This window comes from Parasteatoda tepidariorum, chromosome 7 (assembly GCF_982258835.1).
Source record: "Parasteatoda tepidariorum strain Cologne lab strain chromosome 7, Ptep-v5.0, whole genome shotgun sequence".
NCBI classification, from domain to species: Eukaryota; Metazoa; Arthropoda; class Arachnida; order Araneae; family Theridiidae; genus Parasteatoda; species Parasteatoda tepidariorum.
The window spans coordinates 84,203,643-84,221,743 of NC_141761.1; the positions used below are offsets into that span (position 1 = coordinate 84,203,643).

General features: G+C 28.4%; 1 protein-coding gene across 1 annotated transcript; it reads left to right on the plus strand.

Annotated features, from left to right (window-relative positions):
• The first annotated feature begins 9,013 nt into the window (after nucleotides 1–9,013).
• On the plus strand, nucleotides 9,014–12,212 carry LOC147807281 (proteasome assembly chaperone 4-like). Its single transcript, XM_087168157.1, has 3 exons — nucleotides 9,014–9,165; nucleotides 9,875–9,992; nucleotides 11,823–12,212. Exons 2-3 carry the CDS (start codon nucleotides 9,977–9,979, stop codon nucleotides 12,167–12,169), a joined length of 363 nt encoding a protein of 120 aa, XP_087024283.1. The 5' UTR covers nucleotides 9,014–9,165; nucleotides 9,875–9,976; the 3' UTR covers nucleotides 12,170–12,212.
• Nucleotides 12,213–18,101: the final 5,889 nt, after the last annotated feature.

An 18,101-nucleotide genomic window follows, 5' to 3' on the forward strand; every position in this document is an offset into this window, starting at 1 on the left:
CAAAAAAATTGTGTAACAGAATAGTATGTATTTTTTCTATGAAATATCTGCTTAACATTCGATCTGCTAAGCTAAACGATGGATACCTTACAAACGGCGAAAACGTAACAGACCGTTAGCCAAATAAAAAGTTTTTTGTCATTATCACGTAGGAGGTGTCACATTTAACATTCTTAAAGTTTGTTAAAATGAATACAATATGATTTTAAAAATTCCTAACCATATATTTTCATTAAAGTACATTTATGAAAGAACCTCGCAATTTTTTTTAATTGATTTCAGTTTTTTTTCCACGTATTGCCACAGATTGTTGTTCAGCGGCAAGCTAACTTACCATTCTTAATGAAAATGACTGCTTGGACCCTTTTTTAATAAGCACTAATCGACATTTTTAAGAACAAAGCCATGCCGTTCCATTTATAAACTCACAAAGAGAATGGTAAAAGAAATAATCCTGTTGGATAATTAATCACAAAATGCGGGTTGATGAAATAAACTTAATGCATTTTAACGAGCTTTTGAAATTATATTCAACTATTGAAGTTTAAATTTCGGATCTTTAAGTACTTTAATGCATAAAAAATACTATAAAATTCCAGTTTCCTCTTTTCAAATACAGAGAACTCAATTGATAAATGACTTGGATCCACCAGTCTAATGAAAATTAGATCTCAGAAATCTTTAATCTTAAAAAATTATATTATAAATTTTTCCCATCTATTGTACAAAAAGGAATAATTATTATAGGGGTGTAAATATAAGAAAAACAATTTTTCTAAAAAATTGATTTTGCGGGGGGGGATAAACCTGAAAAGAGCCAGTACTTACAACGATCTCACCACAAGCAAGTTCCAACGGATGCAACAATGCAACAAAAATGCAACAATGAAATAAATTTGTATTAAACTGATACTTCAAAACTATTGTTTCGGAAACATTATGCATTTCAATAAAGTGTTTTTTAATTGTTTAACTAAACAATAGTTTATAGCTTTGTCATTGTTTATCTGCCCAAGATAAAATTCTTGATGGATCAAAAAAAATTAAAGGATTTTGATGGTTTTAGTACGATTTTTGATGGTACAACATGCTTTGATAGTCGCTATCTTAGGACAACTTCCATCATGCTGTAATGGTTTCTGATGGTCCCACAAACTTTCAGCTTTTCAAAATGTGGATTTCATCATTTCAATAGAAGATTTTAGGAGCATCACTTCATGATAGACCATCAAATTAAATGATGTTTGATTTTCATGGGCCAACATCAACCATCATATATGATGACAGATGTTATTTTACATTATGTTCTTCAACCAGCTAGTTATGTTTCCGGTAGCATCTTTCGAAGGTAGACATAATTTTGCCCTCTTAACCGCAATCAAATTTCGCCAATTAAATTAGCGCCTGTTTCTTTCTCTCCTTTTTCGGCAACCTCATTTTCACGCAATGAGATTCCATTACTTAACCTTGATAATCTTCCTTGAGATTCGATTTAAATATATTCAAATGTAAATGAGATGCAAAAAAATTATAATAAATAAAAATCACAATTGAAAAAGTTGATCAGACAGCGCCTCCATCTTTATTAAACCAGAGATTTGATCGGTTAAAACAAAAAGAGCTTTTCTTTAGGGACTTGTTCTACTTAGATACAAATAGAATAGATTCTTTTTCTATTTTAAGTATACCACTTAACTACAAATTGACTCTTAGTACTCAGAGTCATCAAGTGTGGGGAAAGTGAGGTCTCCAAAAGGGACCCAGGGCTATCCATCTGTCGAGGGTTAAAAGAGGTTCCACGCTGGTGATACTGGAAACATTTTTTTTTAAATTAAAAAATTTCAATTTTTTAAAATTGCGCAGTATTGATAATTCGAAAACCTTTTTGTTTTATCATAACGATGAAATGGGAAAGATATAAATGGTATCAACAAGTCTTGGGATCAACTTTATAAATCAAAATTAGAAATTAGGAAGATTTATTTAAAAAAAACTTTTAGAAGGTTATTTGATCGGGGCCCTTTAATGCAAAATTTTTCGTATAGACGCAAATGTTTTGTAGATAAAACATGAAAACTAAGTAAAAGTATATAAAGTTAGAAGGACAGGGAAAAAAAATTTCTTTTGAGAATTAAATTCGAGACAAATTTTTTTCAAAAATAAAGGTGAAACTCTTATATTCAAAGTGATTTTATCCTAAGGACACCGCAGACAAGAACACGTTATAGTTTAGTTTATTTTTCGCGCATGGGCACCTTAAGTTCTCGTGCGCTAGTGAAAACCTACGTGACGTAAAAAAAAAAATAGATTTAGCAGAAACCTGTGAGTTAAAAACGCTAACGTAACGAAACGCAAAAAATCACCGAATGAACGGAAAAAGAATATTTTTTTGTTAGTACTGATTTAAGTTAGCTCGGTTTTTCACAAAAATGTTAATATTTTTATACTGAATTTTAATACGGCGATTATTACGGTGTCTTAATTTTATGTTCTGACTTACTTTTTTTAACAAATATTCCAAAATATACTTTAATGACAGCAATGAACTTAAGTGAGAATGGCTTTTAGAACTGGTAAAAACAACTTTTTATTATACTATTGATATTGTCATGAGGCATTTATTATGTTAGTTTGAAAATTCGTATTTAAAATAATCGATTCTGAAATTAACGTGAATACTTTTTGCAGATGAAAATACCAATTAAAGTATTGTTATTTAAGAAAAAAACTAATTTCATAATTAAATTGCAAAATATATTAAAAACGTTTCTTTTATTTCTATTCACTTGACGATCTGTGAAGAGTGAATTTTGTATTCGAAACTTTGACCCCTATCCAACTTGCCAGAGCACTCAAATCTCTTTTTGCTGCCCAATGCCTGGTTGCAATGAAGGCTTCAACTATATCCTTACAGATGCACGAAGACTTTTATCACCAAATAAAATTTTTCGTAAACCCAAATTTTGGATCAACTTCTGAATAACTTAGGTGATATAAATTCAAATGTAGCTCTGCGTCTAAGAACAATGTACGTTTTTATCTTGACCACCACAAGCAAAATTTGTCTCCTTTATCGTTTCTGGAATTTATCATTATTGAATATTTTGACCCTTTTTTGACTAACTAAAATGTATTTAAATTTTAACTGGAGACAATAAACCTTGAATGACAATACAAGTATCAATCGTTTTCTGGACAACTATAAATAGAATTTTTCTAGCTATTTTAACGTCTAACAGAACATACTGACCATCGAAATTTCGATCACTTTCCAACAAGCCATCGTGCTCAAAATTTCAACTAATGATAATGCTAATCGAATTTAATATTGTTTTTGTTAAACATTGTAAGCAAAATTAAAGGCAATATTATCACTACTTCTTTTATTGAAACTTCTACCACTTTTAAGTAGGAACTCAAAGAAACTTGAAAACATAAAACTAAAATAAAAATTTCTTTTTTAAAATGTTTTAAATTGAAAAAATGCTGTCATTTTTGTCAGACCTAAAATAGCAACGAGTCTTAACTAACATAGAACGCATCATTAAAGTAAAAAACTTCTATCACTGCCGAAAAACTCATTTTTTCTTTCGATAGTGCTCGGCTCTATGTCTTTTGTTTTAGGTCTCAAATAAATAGATTTCTTTCCTATTTACCCAACTTGAAAATCGTAGTTTTAACAAATTTTGAATTATTGTTTTTAAATGCTCATGAAACATTTATAAACGCGTTATTGTTTTTACCTATGAGTTCTTGATAAATTAAAGTCAGAGAAATTTTATATTGCATTGCTTACCAATTAAAATTTATAAATGTTGCAAATTTGAAACAGAAATTGATTATCAATAAAAAATTTAAATAATGTTCTTGCTTGCTTTCCCTACTTTAATTCAATTATTAACTGTTAACTGTGACGTCGAAGTAAACAATTAAAAAATATCCATTCATTTTATTTACAATCAAAATATTAAAATCGCTCTGAAAATATAACTTCATAAAATTATCCATCTCGTTGTCAACTCGTTTTTCTCACTTTTCTTTAAGTGGCAGAACTTTAAATTTGTTTAGCTAGGCGAGATTTGAAATATTTTGGCGAGACATGTCTGCTTTTGGCGAAAAAGTATGCCTTGTATTAAATTAGAGACGTAATTGATGTCTGAATTAAAGGTATTTCCCGGTAATAGAAATCTTCCAGCACGGCAGTGAGCGCTTTGGATTATCAGAGCATTTCCAGACTATTTTTCTTCTCAAATTTAAAAAACAAGCCTAAAATATATTGAAAAAAGTAACATAAAATTTATATTTTTATTTCCCAAACCTCTTCAAATAGTATCTGTTTAAAGTTCTTAACAAAATTCGATTGCCAACCTGCAAATATATAAGCAAAGAAATAGGGAAGTCTTTCGAAAATCCTAAATAAGGATTTTTAATTAACTGGAATTTTGACAATTAAGGAATCTAAAAGGCAAGAAATATTTTAAAATTAATTATTAAGTAAGGAAAACTCGTTTATTGACAATATGCGGTACGGACTTATTTCCTTTTCTTTTTTAATTCCTATTGTTGGATACATTTAGAATAAAAATTCCAATAAGACTAACATGCTTTGACACCATTTTTTGTGAATAATTTTTATCTACCTTCTAATGCTAATTTTACTGTACATATGTTGAATTAAGCTTAATTTTTACAATAAAAGTCTTTGTCTGATTATGTTAGGGTCGCAAACAAATTTGAATTTAGGAAACTTTTGTTGCAGATTGACTCTGCAAATTCTGCTATATGAATTTCTTCTATTATTGTTAAATAGACAGAAACCATCAAAATATGATGGAAGGCGTTTTTAATTTGTGTGTGATTTAACTGTAGATGCTGTTAACTAATAATGGTCATCCATCGTGCTATATTTGTTGTTGTTTCTTATGACACTTAGACAAACCAAGATCACCAGACGTTGACCTTACGTTAGATAATAGAGACGTTTTAGATCAGCGCCCCCCCCCTTTTAACAAAATCATGAATTCATATCCAATATTACATTTCTACACAAAATTACTGAATATTGCTTTTTTGTGGACAATTGGAGCTCTGCTATCTGTACAAGTTTGAAGCCAAGGAAGCAACTGCTACTTGTATTAATGAAACTTCGATTAGGATTATTAAATTGAGATTTAGGACATAAGTTTGATATAAATAATAGCACAGTTGGGAAAAGCTTCAATGTCCGGTTTTATAGAATGAGCCGAGTTCTTTCGAAATTTATTAATCTGCCTTCAAAAAACACATTTAAACATCTTCCGGAATGCTTTCAACATGAAATTTGAAAAAATATCATAAGCATTATAGACTGTAGCGAGATCTTCATCGAAGCCACATGAATGTGGTGTCGATGAAGATCGTCGTTGGACTAGTGTTAATGGATAAATTCCAAAGGACATTATATGTTAAAAATGATCCATGAAATTAAAAATAAATTATAACAATGTTGCGAACCAATATATAATTTAAATATAACCCTGGTTAGTTTAATTTTCTTTAACTATAACAATATAAATTTTTTATAAATTATACCTGAATTACTTTTGTCAATACTGAATACCAATTTTTAAATTATACCGGGTTTACATTATAATTATTATATTAAAATAAGAAATATTCTTAAATTTAACACTGCTGCGTCAGACGTCTTTGCACAAACTTAATCCAACTATAAAAATCATAACACCTTAAAATTTGATTAGCAATTTCAGAAAAAATAACTTCCCCAAATTATATGGTGGTAGTCATTCTGACTATTAGGCGTGGAATTCTCCATTTGCTGAAATTAGGAGATTCAGTGATGGCGGATAGAGAATTCGGAATGGAGGATGTAGTGGGTGTGATAGAAGCAAGATTGATTGTCTCTGTATTTACTAAGGACAAATCACAATTTTCTGCTAATTAGGTCAATCTCAGCTTTTTCTTAAGCCAGAGACATTGAGTGAAGGATTCTCAGAATTAAGAATTCTAAAACTTTTTGTGCTCTTCATAACATATGCAAGCCACAATTAATTTAAGATAGACGTTTATTAATATGTCTGTTAAACAAAAAAGTATCTTTACTCATAATATCAATCAACAGCTGAGGGTTTCCCTTCAAAATTTATACGTATATTTCTAATATGAGCCAAAAAAAAATATAAGATTTTTAAAGATACAAAACGTATTATAAGTTTAAATTTTTAAAAAAAATAGTTTATGTGGAAATCTAACTAAGTTTAACTTTTTCATTAGAAATTTTAATTCACTTGTTTAAATTAGACTTCATCTTCTATTTTCGGCTTCTTTTGTAACTTTCGATTTGAAAATATTTTGGGACTAATTTAATGTTTTGTGAACAAGCCTGAGTGGATATATTTATCTTTTCCTCGTCATATTTTTTAATTTCAATTTTTTAATTAGACCATTCAATATATAATTATGCTATGTCTGTATGTAAATCGCAGAACAGATTTTTTTTTTTAATTTATCTATTAATCTGTAGTTTTCCAAAAGTAAATATTCTATAGCTGGAAAATAATTAGAACTTAAAATTGCATTTTTGGTTCTAAGATATTTTAGACATAAATGCATAATATATATATCTAGATTATTTTAAATATGAGAATTATGAAATATTTTTCTGACAAATATAGCAATTTCTGGAGGCAAAGCTGTGAAATCACTCCAAACATTTTAATATTAATCGAAAAATTCTCATTCATTTCTCTAAAAAATCTAGTTAACCTTATTACAATTTCATTATTATACTCTCAATCAACGCCAGGTGTTTTCCTTCGATCTTATGAGTAATTATCTGCAAATAGGTAATAATAATGATGTAAATAAAGGATATTCTATTTTTTTTCTTCAATTGAAAATTAAATAAATTATTTGTTCGATATATTGCTTAAACAGTTTTCATTACATCCTCTCATAAGTATGAAGCATTATTTGAAACAAATATAATTAATTTCTCATTTCCTTTCTGTAAGAAAAGAACACTTGGTGAGGGATCGATTCTAATGGTTTGGAAGATTAAGAAATTTTAAGATTGTTTAATTTTGCCGTTTTTTAAAGCATTTAAGAACTAACATACACTTAAATGTAACCATTAAAACTATTATTTTAACAATGTTTACATCTAAAATTATTATTCCCGAACCATGTTTTTATTCCATCACATTAGTCTCTTCTCCTACAACTGGATCTTATGGATGGTATTTTCGACACTAGGGAGCGCTGCAAGCTGTATGCCGCTTATACTTCCGGGTTACTGTTTTCGTTGTATTTTAAAGATATTTGGCTCACAACGTGATCATTGGGTATTGAGATTCTTGCAAACGTGGTATTTGAATACTTATTACTAAACTTAATCTTGCACCTCGAACAATATGCTAGCACTAGCGTAAGAAGGTGCACAGCTTGCAACACGAACAAACAGTAATAAACAAATGGAAAGAGACCAAATCAAGACTGCCAAAAAAACGAGTAATTCGAAATCTAGCAACCATGTCACCTTTTTTAACAATATATCTCTAAATGACTAAAACAAATTTTCACTTAAAATTCACCAGAATTACATAATAACGTTAATATCTTATGAAATGCTTCAGATTTGAGCTCAAAAATCATCTAATTTATTTCTTTTATTGAAAACAAAATTAGCCGTTTGAAAATATCGCCTCGCAGAATAACATGTAGTAAGCAGCTGCAAACTTTCTAACCGGAACTAGAACAGGCATACAGCTCGAGATTGTTATTGTTTACATTTCTACTGAAAACACCATCCATTACAAGCACTTAGAAAGAAAGGGCAATTGCAAAAAGGTCATTCTCACTGCATAAAATTCCCGTCGAAAAAGAATGAGAAATCATTGGTAAAATTTTATTTCCCGCAAAAAGATCAATGATCAGATTCTTCCTTTCATTTGACGGCGATTTTAAATGCGTAAATTAAATACAGTAAGAATAGTCCCTAAAAAGACCAGTCACACTATTTGCGAAAAACTTGAGTATCCGAATTGAGATACGAATAAGAAACTGATTGTCGCAATTTCCGCGAAAAACCTTTCACTCAGGTTCTAGATTGCATCTCCAAATTCGCTCATGAGAATTTTTTTGTATCCAGTGTGAATGCCTCTGTAATGCAAACGCTTGGAAATTCCCGTCTTGTTGTCATTCACACTGAATCCGTTTCCATCAGATTACAATGAGCTATTGGCGACGTTCTGGGAAACATCCCTGATGATGATCCGAAGACATTCCAACACAATTTTGATCCCCTGTAGATCCAGTGATGCTTGATTTCAGTGATCTGCTAGGAACCGTGTCTTGTTAGACTTGTGTGCGATTGTTTAGGACCGTTTACTGAATGCAATTTTTCAGCTGGTGATCAAGAACCTGATTAACGATTTTTTTTCCCCAGGGTAAAAATATTTCCCTAGTATTGCTGCAATTTACATGCAAGTTTTTTCGCAAATGAAAAAAAAATGCCCCTAAGGGAAAATAACCTTTAAATATGATTCGAAATTTTCTCAAACGCGTGAATCGCATTTTCCTGAGATCGCTTATGCAAATTGCATGCAATAAGAATGCACCATGTGTCTCTTGCTACCTGCTTGCTGCCGCAAGAGCATTTCACACTGCATCTATTCGCTCTAGACGAGCATGCGATTGTTAAAAACCACATGTAGGACGAACTGTTTGCTAAAACGTGAAACAGAATTATGCGCGCATAATTCTTCATTTGCGATAGCGCTATCGCAAATGCAAATCTCATGCATTTTGAATGCTTCACATTTGTGCAGCCTCTCCGATATTCTGGAGAGACTCAAGACCTGATTAGTGTAATATGGTCTCCAGCCAAAAACTCACCCTTTTATTTCGAAAATTATCGAAGTTACGTGAATAACATGCAATAAGAAAGGTCCATATTGGTAGTTGTGTTTTCTATGCGTGCGCACCAGTTTTAACGTGAGGTGAAAAACACCTGTTCTTGAGGCTGTTTTGTTTCCGGAAACGAAGAACAGAAAGAAGAAATAGGAGGCTGTGCTCTTCCCGTTTTCAAATCATCAATTAAACAATCAAGTGTATGATGATTGCTGTAAATTCCGGTTAGTTGTCTAAAAAAATTTTTTTGAAGAGGTAATTCAGAAATCAGAATGTTTAAATAAAAAGTGTTTAATTCTTAATCTGTATTTTTTAAATTCTAAACAAGGAAATTCCTTTTCCCAAAGATTTGTAAATTTCAACATACAAAAACACCTTAAATTAATTTCTGTTAAACTTTTTTTTTATCACTCTTCCCCTATGGGGGGGGGGTATTGCATGTTCTTATAGATTTGATATAAGCTCTTAAATTTAATTAATCAACATTTCAAGACGTGTTTTTTTTTTACTTTACTGATATTATTTCCATCTAATATAGTTGATTGATCATATTATTTATAAACCCTATGATTCAAACCTAAATAATTTGATTGTCTTAATCATCCCCATGAATCCTTCTTCTTACTAAATGTTGCCAACTTGTAGACCCCAGTGTTGGCATTACTAGCTGTACAGGTATTTCCCAAATTTATTGTAAATTATGTTGCAAGTTTTGGACAAACTAAGTGCATTCGTAATTTCAATTTAAAAAACGAAGATGCTTAATTAACTTAATAATGTCTTAAGAAACTACGGATAGACCTCTCGAACATACCATATTTTCCCTGAATGACTAACTTAACTACTATTATTACCAAAATACCTGATCTATAATTTGACAAAAAAATAATATAAAATAAATCCATTTGTAATTATTAATATTTTTTCAACAAACTTTTAATAATTATATTTATTATCTTTCTAGATTTTTATAAAACTTGAAGCATCTGTTACAAAATCTCCTCCTTATCCACGATACAATATTGGATAAAAAAATATTGTGTATGAAAAAAGATCTATTTTTGAGATGGAAGAAAATTCAGGTTAACTTGTTTTATTTTTTTCTTATTTCATTATTTAAAAATATAAGAATATTATCTGTAAATACTAATAATATTTGCAGATATTTTGTAACAAAATTACTGAAATTTACATGTTTATATTTGTAAAACTATATTTAGTTTAACCATCATTGATAATTTTAAGTTAAAATTTTTCATACTCAGTGATGCACACTAATTTATTTCAAAAAGTGTATTGATCCAGATTCTAATATTGTCTTTATCATGGAAATATCTGGCAAACTTATATAGAAAGTATACTATTATTCTAGTTAAGGATATAACAAATATTCCAAGCATTTGAAGAAATATTCAGCAAAGTATTTGACAAAAAAAATTTTAAATGGATTTAATAAAGAAGGACTTAATATCAAATTTTTAACTATACATTATTTGAAATAGTTTTTATACATATTGGTTAAGTTCTAAAATTCAAAAGCTTGGAAATTTATGTTCTGAAATAAAAATTCCAAAAGCGAAATTTGAAGAATTGAAAAATTGCTTAACACTGAACCACGAGTTTTTGTACTGCTACTTTTTCTCATTTTATTCATGCATGTCAATTTTTTTTTTTTTTTTTTTTACATTTTTGTTTTAAGTATTGAGAATGTTTTTTTCTTACTTTCATTCTCACTGTTTTTATAAATGTGTTTGTGTTTTAAATGAGTGTTTCTGATAGACTTAATTCTTTTATTTCGCTTTTTCTTGTACAGTAGTATTAGCAATCAGTAACATAAATTTTTTTTTCTGTTTCTCTTTTCATTTTTTTTTTGTTAACTTTTCATTTTAGCAGTGGTTTTATTATGATGCAACATTTTTTAAACAAGAATTCCTAATTAACTTTACTCTTTTATCCTCAGAACCTTTCTTTTTTGTCTCACAACAGATTATAACCAATTTATCATCAATGTGTTAACAGTTAAATTTCATAATCTAAAAAAATAGCATGAGGAAGAGTAGTTTTTCTTATAATCGTAAATTCTGTTTACTTACTGAATACCACCTTTGGTGAGGGGTTGGTACTTTACCGATTATTGTCTGTTTATTTTTCATTTACCAACACCAATGAATATTTGGTTTATTGAATGAAGTAAATTTTGAACTTTAATTGTCGATGTATTTTCTGAACCTGCCGAAATCCCAGGTTATTTTACTGTACTTAAAATATATAACAATATTATAGCTAGATTTATTTTTTTTAAATTATTAATGATATTGTAACATATTCATAGCAACATAAATCATGAAATAAAATAAGGCTGTCTTAACATTTCAATATTTCCAGAAGCAATGCTTTCATAAGTGGATAAGTCAGCATTTTTTGCTCTAGATAAAAAATAAAGTCTATCACTTTGTTTTTAAACACTTTCACATACCACACTATTTCATTGAGTCATGATCATTTAAGCATTCTTTATTTTAATTTAATATTTTAAAAAATGAAACTTTCGCTAGTCTTTAATATTTGTTCTCTGCTCTTAGGTGAACATTTTGTGCCCTAGTTACACATAAACTCACTTTCTTGTGATTTTTATTTTACTCTATCATTCTAAATATTGAGAAAGTCATAAAAGTAATTATTTATTTGCAAGTAGCCTCATAAAGAATAAATATACCTTATGGAAATTGGCATTATGGTGTAAATTCAAAGCTTTGGCATGCAAATAGATGAATTAGGACCAGAAGCCCCATTTTTTTGCTGCTAATACCACCTGTGTTTACCATCTCTATTTGCATAATAATGGTGACATTTATTATCATGATTTAAGTTTGCATTCTATTGAATACATTATTGTTATCTGTTAATTTTAGGTCAATTAATGAAGACTCACATGTTTGAAAGCTTTCTACTTGATAAAAGAGTCTTATTTTATCTAATCAAAATGAAAGACAGTCTATTTCTCTGGATTGGTGATACTGGTGATTTAGGCAGCCTAGCAGTAGCTATGAAGACACCATTTAATACATACCCAACTTCTTGTAACTTAATTGGAAATTTCTCTGATGATCAAAGTTGTTCCATTGCTTCAAAACTATGTAACAAAATGGGAAAACAAGTGTTTGTGAGTTATAATGTCTCCAAGAATGACAATAAAATGGTTATGTCAGTTATTGAAAGGATAATGGAAGAATGGACTATAAATCCTAGCATTTTTTAAAGTAGTTGAATAAAAAAAATTTTTACATATTTGCTAAAAAGAACTATTTGATTACAGTTTCATTTCACAAAATATCAAATCAGAATTTCATTGCTACTTTTTTTTTTTCTTAAATCTATTGATTTTATTCATCTTCATATTCCTTGTTAATTATATTACTTACATTTATTTAATAAGATGTCTAGTTCTTTTGCTGACTGTTTAACTTGATTCCATTCCTTGAGAGTTTGTTTGGAAACAAATATTTTTAATGCTCCTTATCTTTTATTTTTGCAATGTGAAATTTTAGTTCCCTTATAAAATACATGGCAATCAAAGAAAATAGTAAATTGCTGATTGTTTTTAGATTATTAGATTTCAATTAAAATTTAATTTTCATCAGTATTACAAGTAATTAAATAAAATGTAATGCATAATTTTATATTGTTTTGATTTAAAAAAATATGTAATTAAAAAATATTTACTTAAATTATAAGGTTCAACATTTTTTTCTGCAAAATGAAAATAAAATCTTTGCCAACTTCACCTCTAAAAATATTCTATGCTTTACCATAAAATTGTCATTTTTTATTTTAGAATAAGTTTCAAAATATTTTTATTTAATTCAAATTTTTAAATAAAAATTCATCTGCTACTTTATATTCGCGATCGCAACACTCGAATACGCCATCTGGGGAGAGACCGGTTTCATGCCTTTAGCCCTTCTCCCTTCCCTCTCCTCCTCTTTTCAGTTGTATAGGAATGTGCTACGATATTTTCCCCTTTCTTAATATTTTTCCTCTTTATTTAATAAAAATATTTTTGAAAATTTCCATGATACTTTCCTTTAGAACTATGTTTAATGTAGTTATCAGTTCCATATAGTTTTTCAAGTTAAAAGATTTTAATCTATATGAAAATCAAGAAAGAAACTAACGTACTTCCTTCCTCTCTGACTTTCCACACGCTTATGGGGAAAGCATGTGAAGTGTTGCCATAGGAAAAGAGTTCTGCTCTACGCCACCTGCAGCCCATTTCAATCGCCAATAGCTGGGAAAAATTAACTAAAAGCTGGAGAAATTGGCATGTCTATATTTATTGTCATAAATGTATGGAAAATATTTATTTCAGTTTCCAACAAATGATCTTAAGTTTTTTTCATAAATAGTGTCTAAAATTTTGGATTTATTTATATTTTTAAGCCTCACAAAATAATTACTACCTTTTTTTTTTCCTTTTCAAGAACTCTTATATCATATAAAGCCTTCCATTGGATAAATTTTTTTATGAAATTTCATAATTGTTAGTTAAAGTTTGATCCCTTTCCAGCAAATATTTTTTCATATCATAATTTTTAATCAATCAAAAAAATAGCTATACGAAGAAAAATTTCTTAAAGAAAAAATCATAATATTTCTGGTATATTTGAAAAGTACTCCTTAACTGTACTTTTTAGAATCATAAAAATTATTCATGTTCTAATATTAAGATTTGATTTCTTTTTTATAAGTTAGTATTATATAAAGACAAAAAACGTTTGTCAACTTTTATAAACTGTCAACTTTTTTAAAGTATTTTACTTAGTACATATTTAAAGCTTAAGTACTTAAATTGCAACTTTTTTTTTCTTTTTATTTATTTTAACACTTAATATGGTGATTTATGTATGTATTTTTAAAAAAATTGCCTTTTCTTCAGGAATTATGCTTGTATAATTTTTTTTTTTTTGTTAATAGATTTTGTTTTTTCAAACAGAAAATCACTTTTAAAGAGTAAATCATAAATCTTTTTTAATAATACATTCTCTGGCATAATCCTTTTTGTTTAACAGTTCATAATTTTACGCTAGGACTAAGAATGCTCTTGGTAAGCCTAATTGAGTTAAATTATTGTGGGTAATACTAGATTAATAGGTAGAAACTGCAACTACAAGGAAAAATATGGTGATACAATTTTAGATAAATTGAAAATTCATCTGATGAAAACAGCAAATAAAAGCTAATTGTTATTTCTTTTTATGAAGTTAAAGAACCAATCTGGGCGCAAGGAGGGCTGGTTCGATGGAAAACACTGTCTCTGTTTAATAAATAAATATATTTGCAAAAACAGGACAACTTCAATTGCAAATAAATTTCAAGTTTATCTGATGGAAACTACCAGTAAGAGTTTATTATTTTTTTTATGAAGTTAAAGAATCACCTTAAAGCTTTATCTAAAGTACTTAAATTACAGCGTTTATTAAGGGACTTTTTTTTCTTTCTTTTTTTTATGAAATTAAAGAACAATGTTGGGTAGGGAAGAGGCCGAGTAGAAAAAAACACTGTCTTTGCTTGCGTAATAAATAAATTTCTTCAGAAATCAAAAGGAACGCCTTTCTTTTAACACTGACTTTGAAGATTAAAATTAAAAAAAAATTCCTTAGGAATTAGGTTTTTATATATATTTATGGATTGTGTTTTTGAAATGAAACAGAAATTTACTTAAGAGTAAACCTTTATTAATATTACATTCTCTGGCATAATCTTTTTATATTTTGTATTCTATTCTATTCTAGAGAGCAATTTAGACATTTGTTGTGCTCTCTCGATAGAAAAGGTTAGGCATTTTTGGCTTCCGGAGCTGGTACCACCTGAAGACGTCAGCTTCGGTTGTCGAATTTTTTCATTGTTTCAATTTTTTTTGGATTTTCAGCTGCATGGTGCATTTTTCCACTGGAAGTATTGTTTTTAATTGCTTTAATTATTTTGAATTCTTTTCTCAGTAAATAAATTTATTCGTAAATCAAGCGAGACAAATTCAATTTCAAATAAATGGAAAATTTATTTCATGGAAGCTACCACTACCAGTAAAAGTTTAGTTTTTTTTTAAAACCAAGTTAAAGAACCATCTGTATTTACTTGCTTAGTAAATAAATTTATTACCAATAAAGTAAATAAATTTATTACCAATAAATGAGAAAATTCATTTGAGCTTAACTGCCAGTAAAATTTTATTTCTTTTTTAATGAAGTTAAAGAACAACCCTCAACGAGAGGTTGAATGGAAAAAACTATCCATGCCAGTTTAATAAATAAATTCATTCATAAATCAAGAGGGACAAGTTCACTTTCCGATAAATTGAAAAATCATGCAAGGGAAACTACCAGTAAAAGTATATTTATTATTTTCTTTGAAGTTTAAGGACCACCCTGAGCGTAGTGGGTGCTTCGATGGAAAACTGCCTTTGCTGATTAAATAAAATAACTTGTGAACAAGTATAGGACAGGTTCAATAAATTGAAAATTAATATGAGGGAAACTACCAGTAAAAGTTTATTATTTTTTTTATGAAGTTAATGAACCACCCTGGAGGTGGGGTGGTTGGATGGGTGACTCTCGTCTCAGCTAGTTTAATCAAGCGAGACAAGAAAAATTGAAAATTCATTTCAAGTAAACTACCAGTAAGTTTCTTTTTCTTAAGATTTTTATGAACAATATTGGCTAGAAAACACATTTTTTTGCTTGCTAAATAAATAAATTTTGTAAATCAAGCAAAACAAAATTTCTGATAAATTGAAAATTCATTTGAGGAAAAGTACCAGTAAGTTTATTATTATTATTTTTTTAATGCAGTAAGGGAACCAGCGATTGAACAGAAAATACCTCCTTAGCTTGCTTCTTCTGTGAACAGCTAAAACGCTCATAACTTGGTAAATATACCTTGTAAAGGTTAGATCCACCGTTTGAAGAGTTTTTCATTGTTTCTGTCCAGCCATTATAAAAAAGTAATAAGGCCTATATTTTTTACAAAAAAAAACATTACTTTAAAAAAAACTATAGTTGCAGAGGACCATGGGGCTATGAGCATGCTGTGATTGGCTGCTTTTGTTTTAATGTCGGTATTAAACTTTTTTTGCAATATCTGTTTTTGAAAAGCAAAATATATGATTAATTTTTTTATTTATCATGAGTGATTGTGTAACATTAGGATAGCCAATCCTGACACAAAAATAATTATTTCAGTCTGACTTTTTGTGAACTTACCTCTTTTTATTCCTCATCGAAGTTCTCTCTAAATAATTTGATCCCTCACTCTAGAAAAAAAAAATTTGTTGTTTGTCTAGTGTGCATGATTAAAGTATACACTGCTCACATATTTAGTTTTCATTATTTAAGCTGCAATTTTAAAAGTGGAATAAGTCTACTTATGGAAAAAATGTGTCATTAATTTTGTTAAGATAAATAGCCTATTTTAATATTTATAATCATACATTCAATGAAGCACAATGTGAAATTAAAGTAATCAAAAGGATTTTGGCAAAAGATGTCATTGCAAAAACTCTTCTTTTGAAAGTGGAATTAATCTATTTCTAATAATCAAAATTTAAGCAATTGATTGTTTTCAATAATTACATATGCCTTGGGAATTATTGCTCGTCAGGTAACACTTGAGAAACACAAATACTCTAAATGAAATGCGAATATTTGCAGTTCGAATTAGAAATATGAATTGGCACAAATGATGACAAGGTAAATTACTTAACATTATTTAATATTCTTATGCTGTTCAGATTCAGTAATTATACTGAACTTATTATTTAAATTATAGTTGTCAAAGGGAATATTAAAGCTAATGTGTATGAAATAAAGGCTATTTTTTTTGTCTGAAAAGTGTATTTTAAGCTAAAAATAGTTTATGTTTTATGATTTTAATGATAATTGTATTTCAAAGTTTAATAAAATAATTTGTTACATGAATACTAAACTGATTAGTTTAAAAAAATAGATGTGAATATATTGTCATACATATAATTTCTTAAATTATCAATACGATATTTTCTAATTGCATATGCATCACAAAAATATAAATGCAATCATAAAAACTTTACACTAATTTCAACAATTTCATTTAAACACTGTATCCAAAAACCTTGAAATTTATCAAAATAAAAAATTGTGTGAAAAAATTCTTAATAGATTTTTAAATGTTTTATTTTTGGAACTTAGACATTTTAAAGAAGCCTTTTTTGCTAATGATGCTTAAACAGTGTTCAAGTACATGTCTTCAGAAAGAAATATCCACTTAGAAGTCTAGGAAATTATAAGACATTAGTTTTGGAAAGATATTAGTTTTAACTGTTTGTAAAGTATGAAATGATCTAATATTGATTATTTGTTCTACCTATTCTCCAGAAATAGTAGAGAACAGAAAATGATTCAAGAGTTTATTTTCATTGTTGAAGAAATTTCTTTGGCTTTTTGTTGGTTCATTTAATTTCCTCACTCTCTTTTTCAATTTTATAATGGGGTTTTCACTTTGTTTTTTTTTCTTATTTATTTACATTTGCTTTGGAGATTTAAATTTTCCATTCTACCTGCTCTAATATTACTTTAAAAAATAATATCTTAAAATATTTATCAATATTTTCCATATCAATTAAATCTTCTGGTTCATCAAGCTGTACCTGGTAAATGACTAAATCTTTCCAATCTAACTCAAAAAGTATATATATATATTGCTTCTTGCATCTTCATATATATATTAGACAAGACATTAAGAGGTCCTTTCTCTTCCCACCAAACTCAACTTTTAGAGGGGAGAAGACGAGGAAGGAAAGTTCTTAAAATGCATTTAATCCTCATTATTTAATTTTCACAAAAAACTGATGGATAATTACTTTATTTCGCTGAATCTTTCGATACATGTAAAATACATGTCCAGCAGCCAATCACAATTGGAGATATAAAACACACAGTATTTTAGAATCTCTTTTGATTTTTTTCAGATAAAATTATGCCAATACAATTCTGCAACCAACAGCTTTCAATAAAAAGTTAAATAGTATACAGTTGCCTGTTTTTAGATCTTTGATAAGTATCTTTATTTTTATGCAATTAAAGTTAGAAGATGTTCTTAGTTACATCCAAATTAGTTTCCATCAATTTAAACTGTAATGAAATTAGATTTTAAAAACT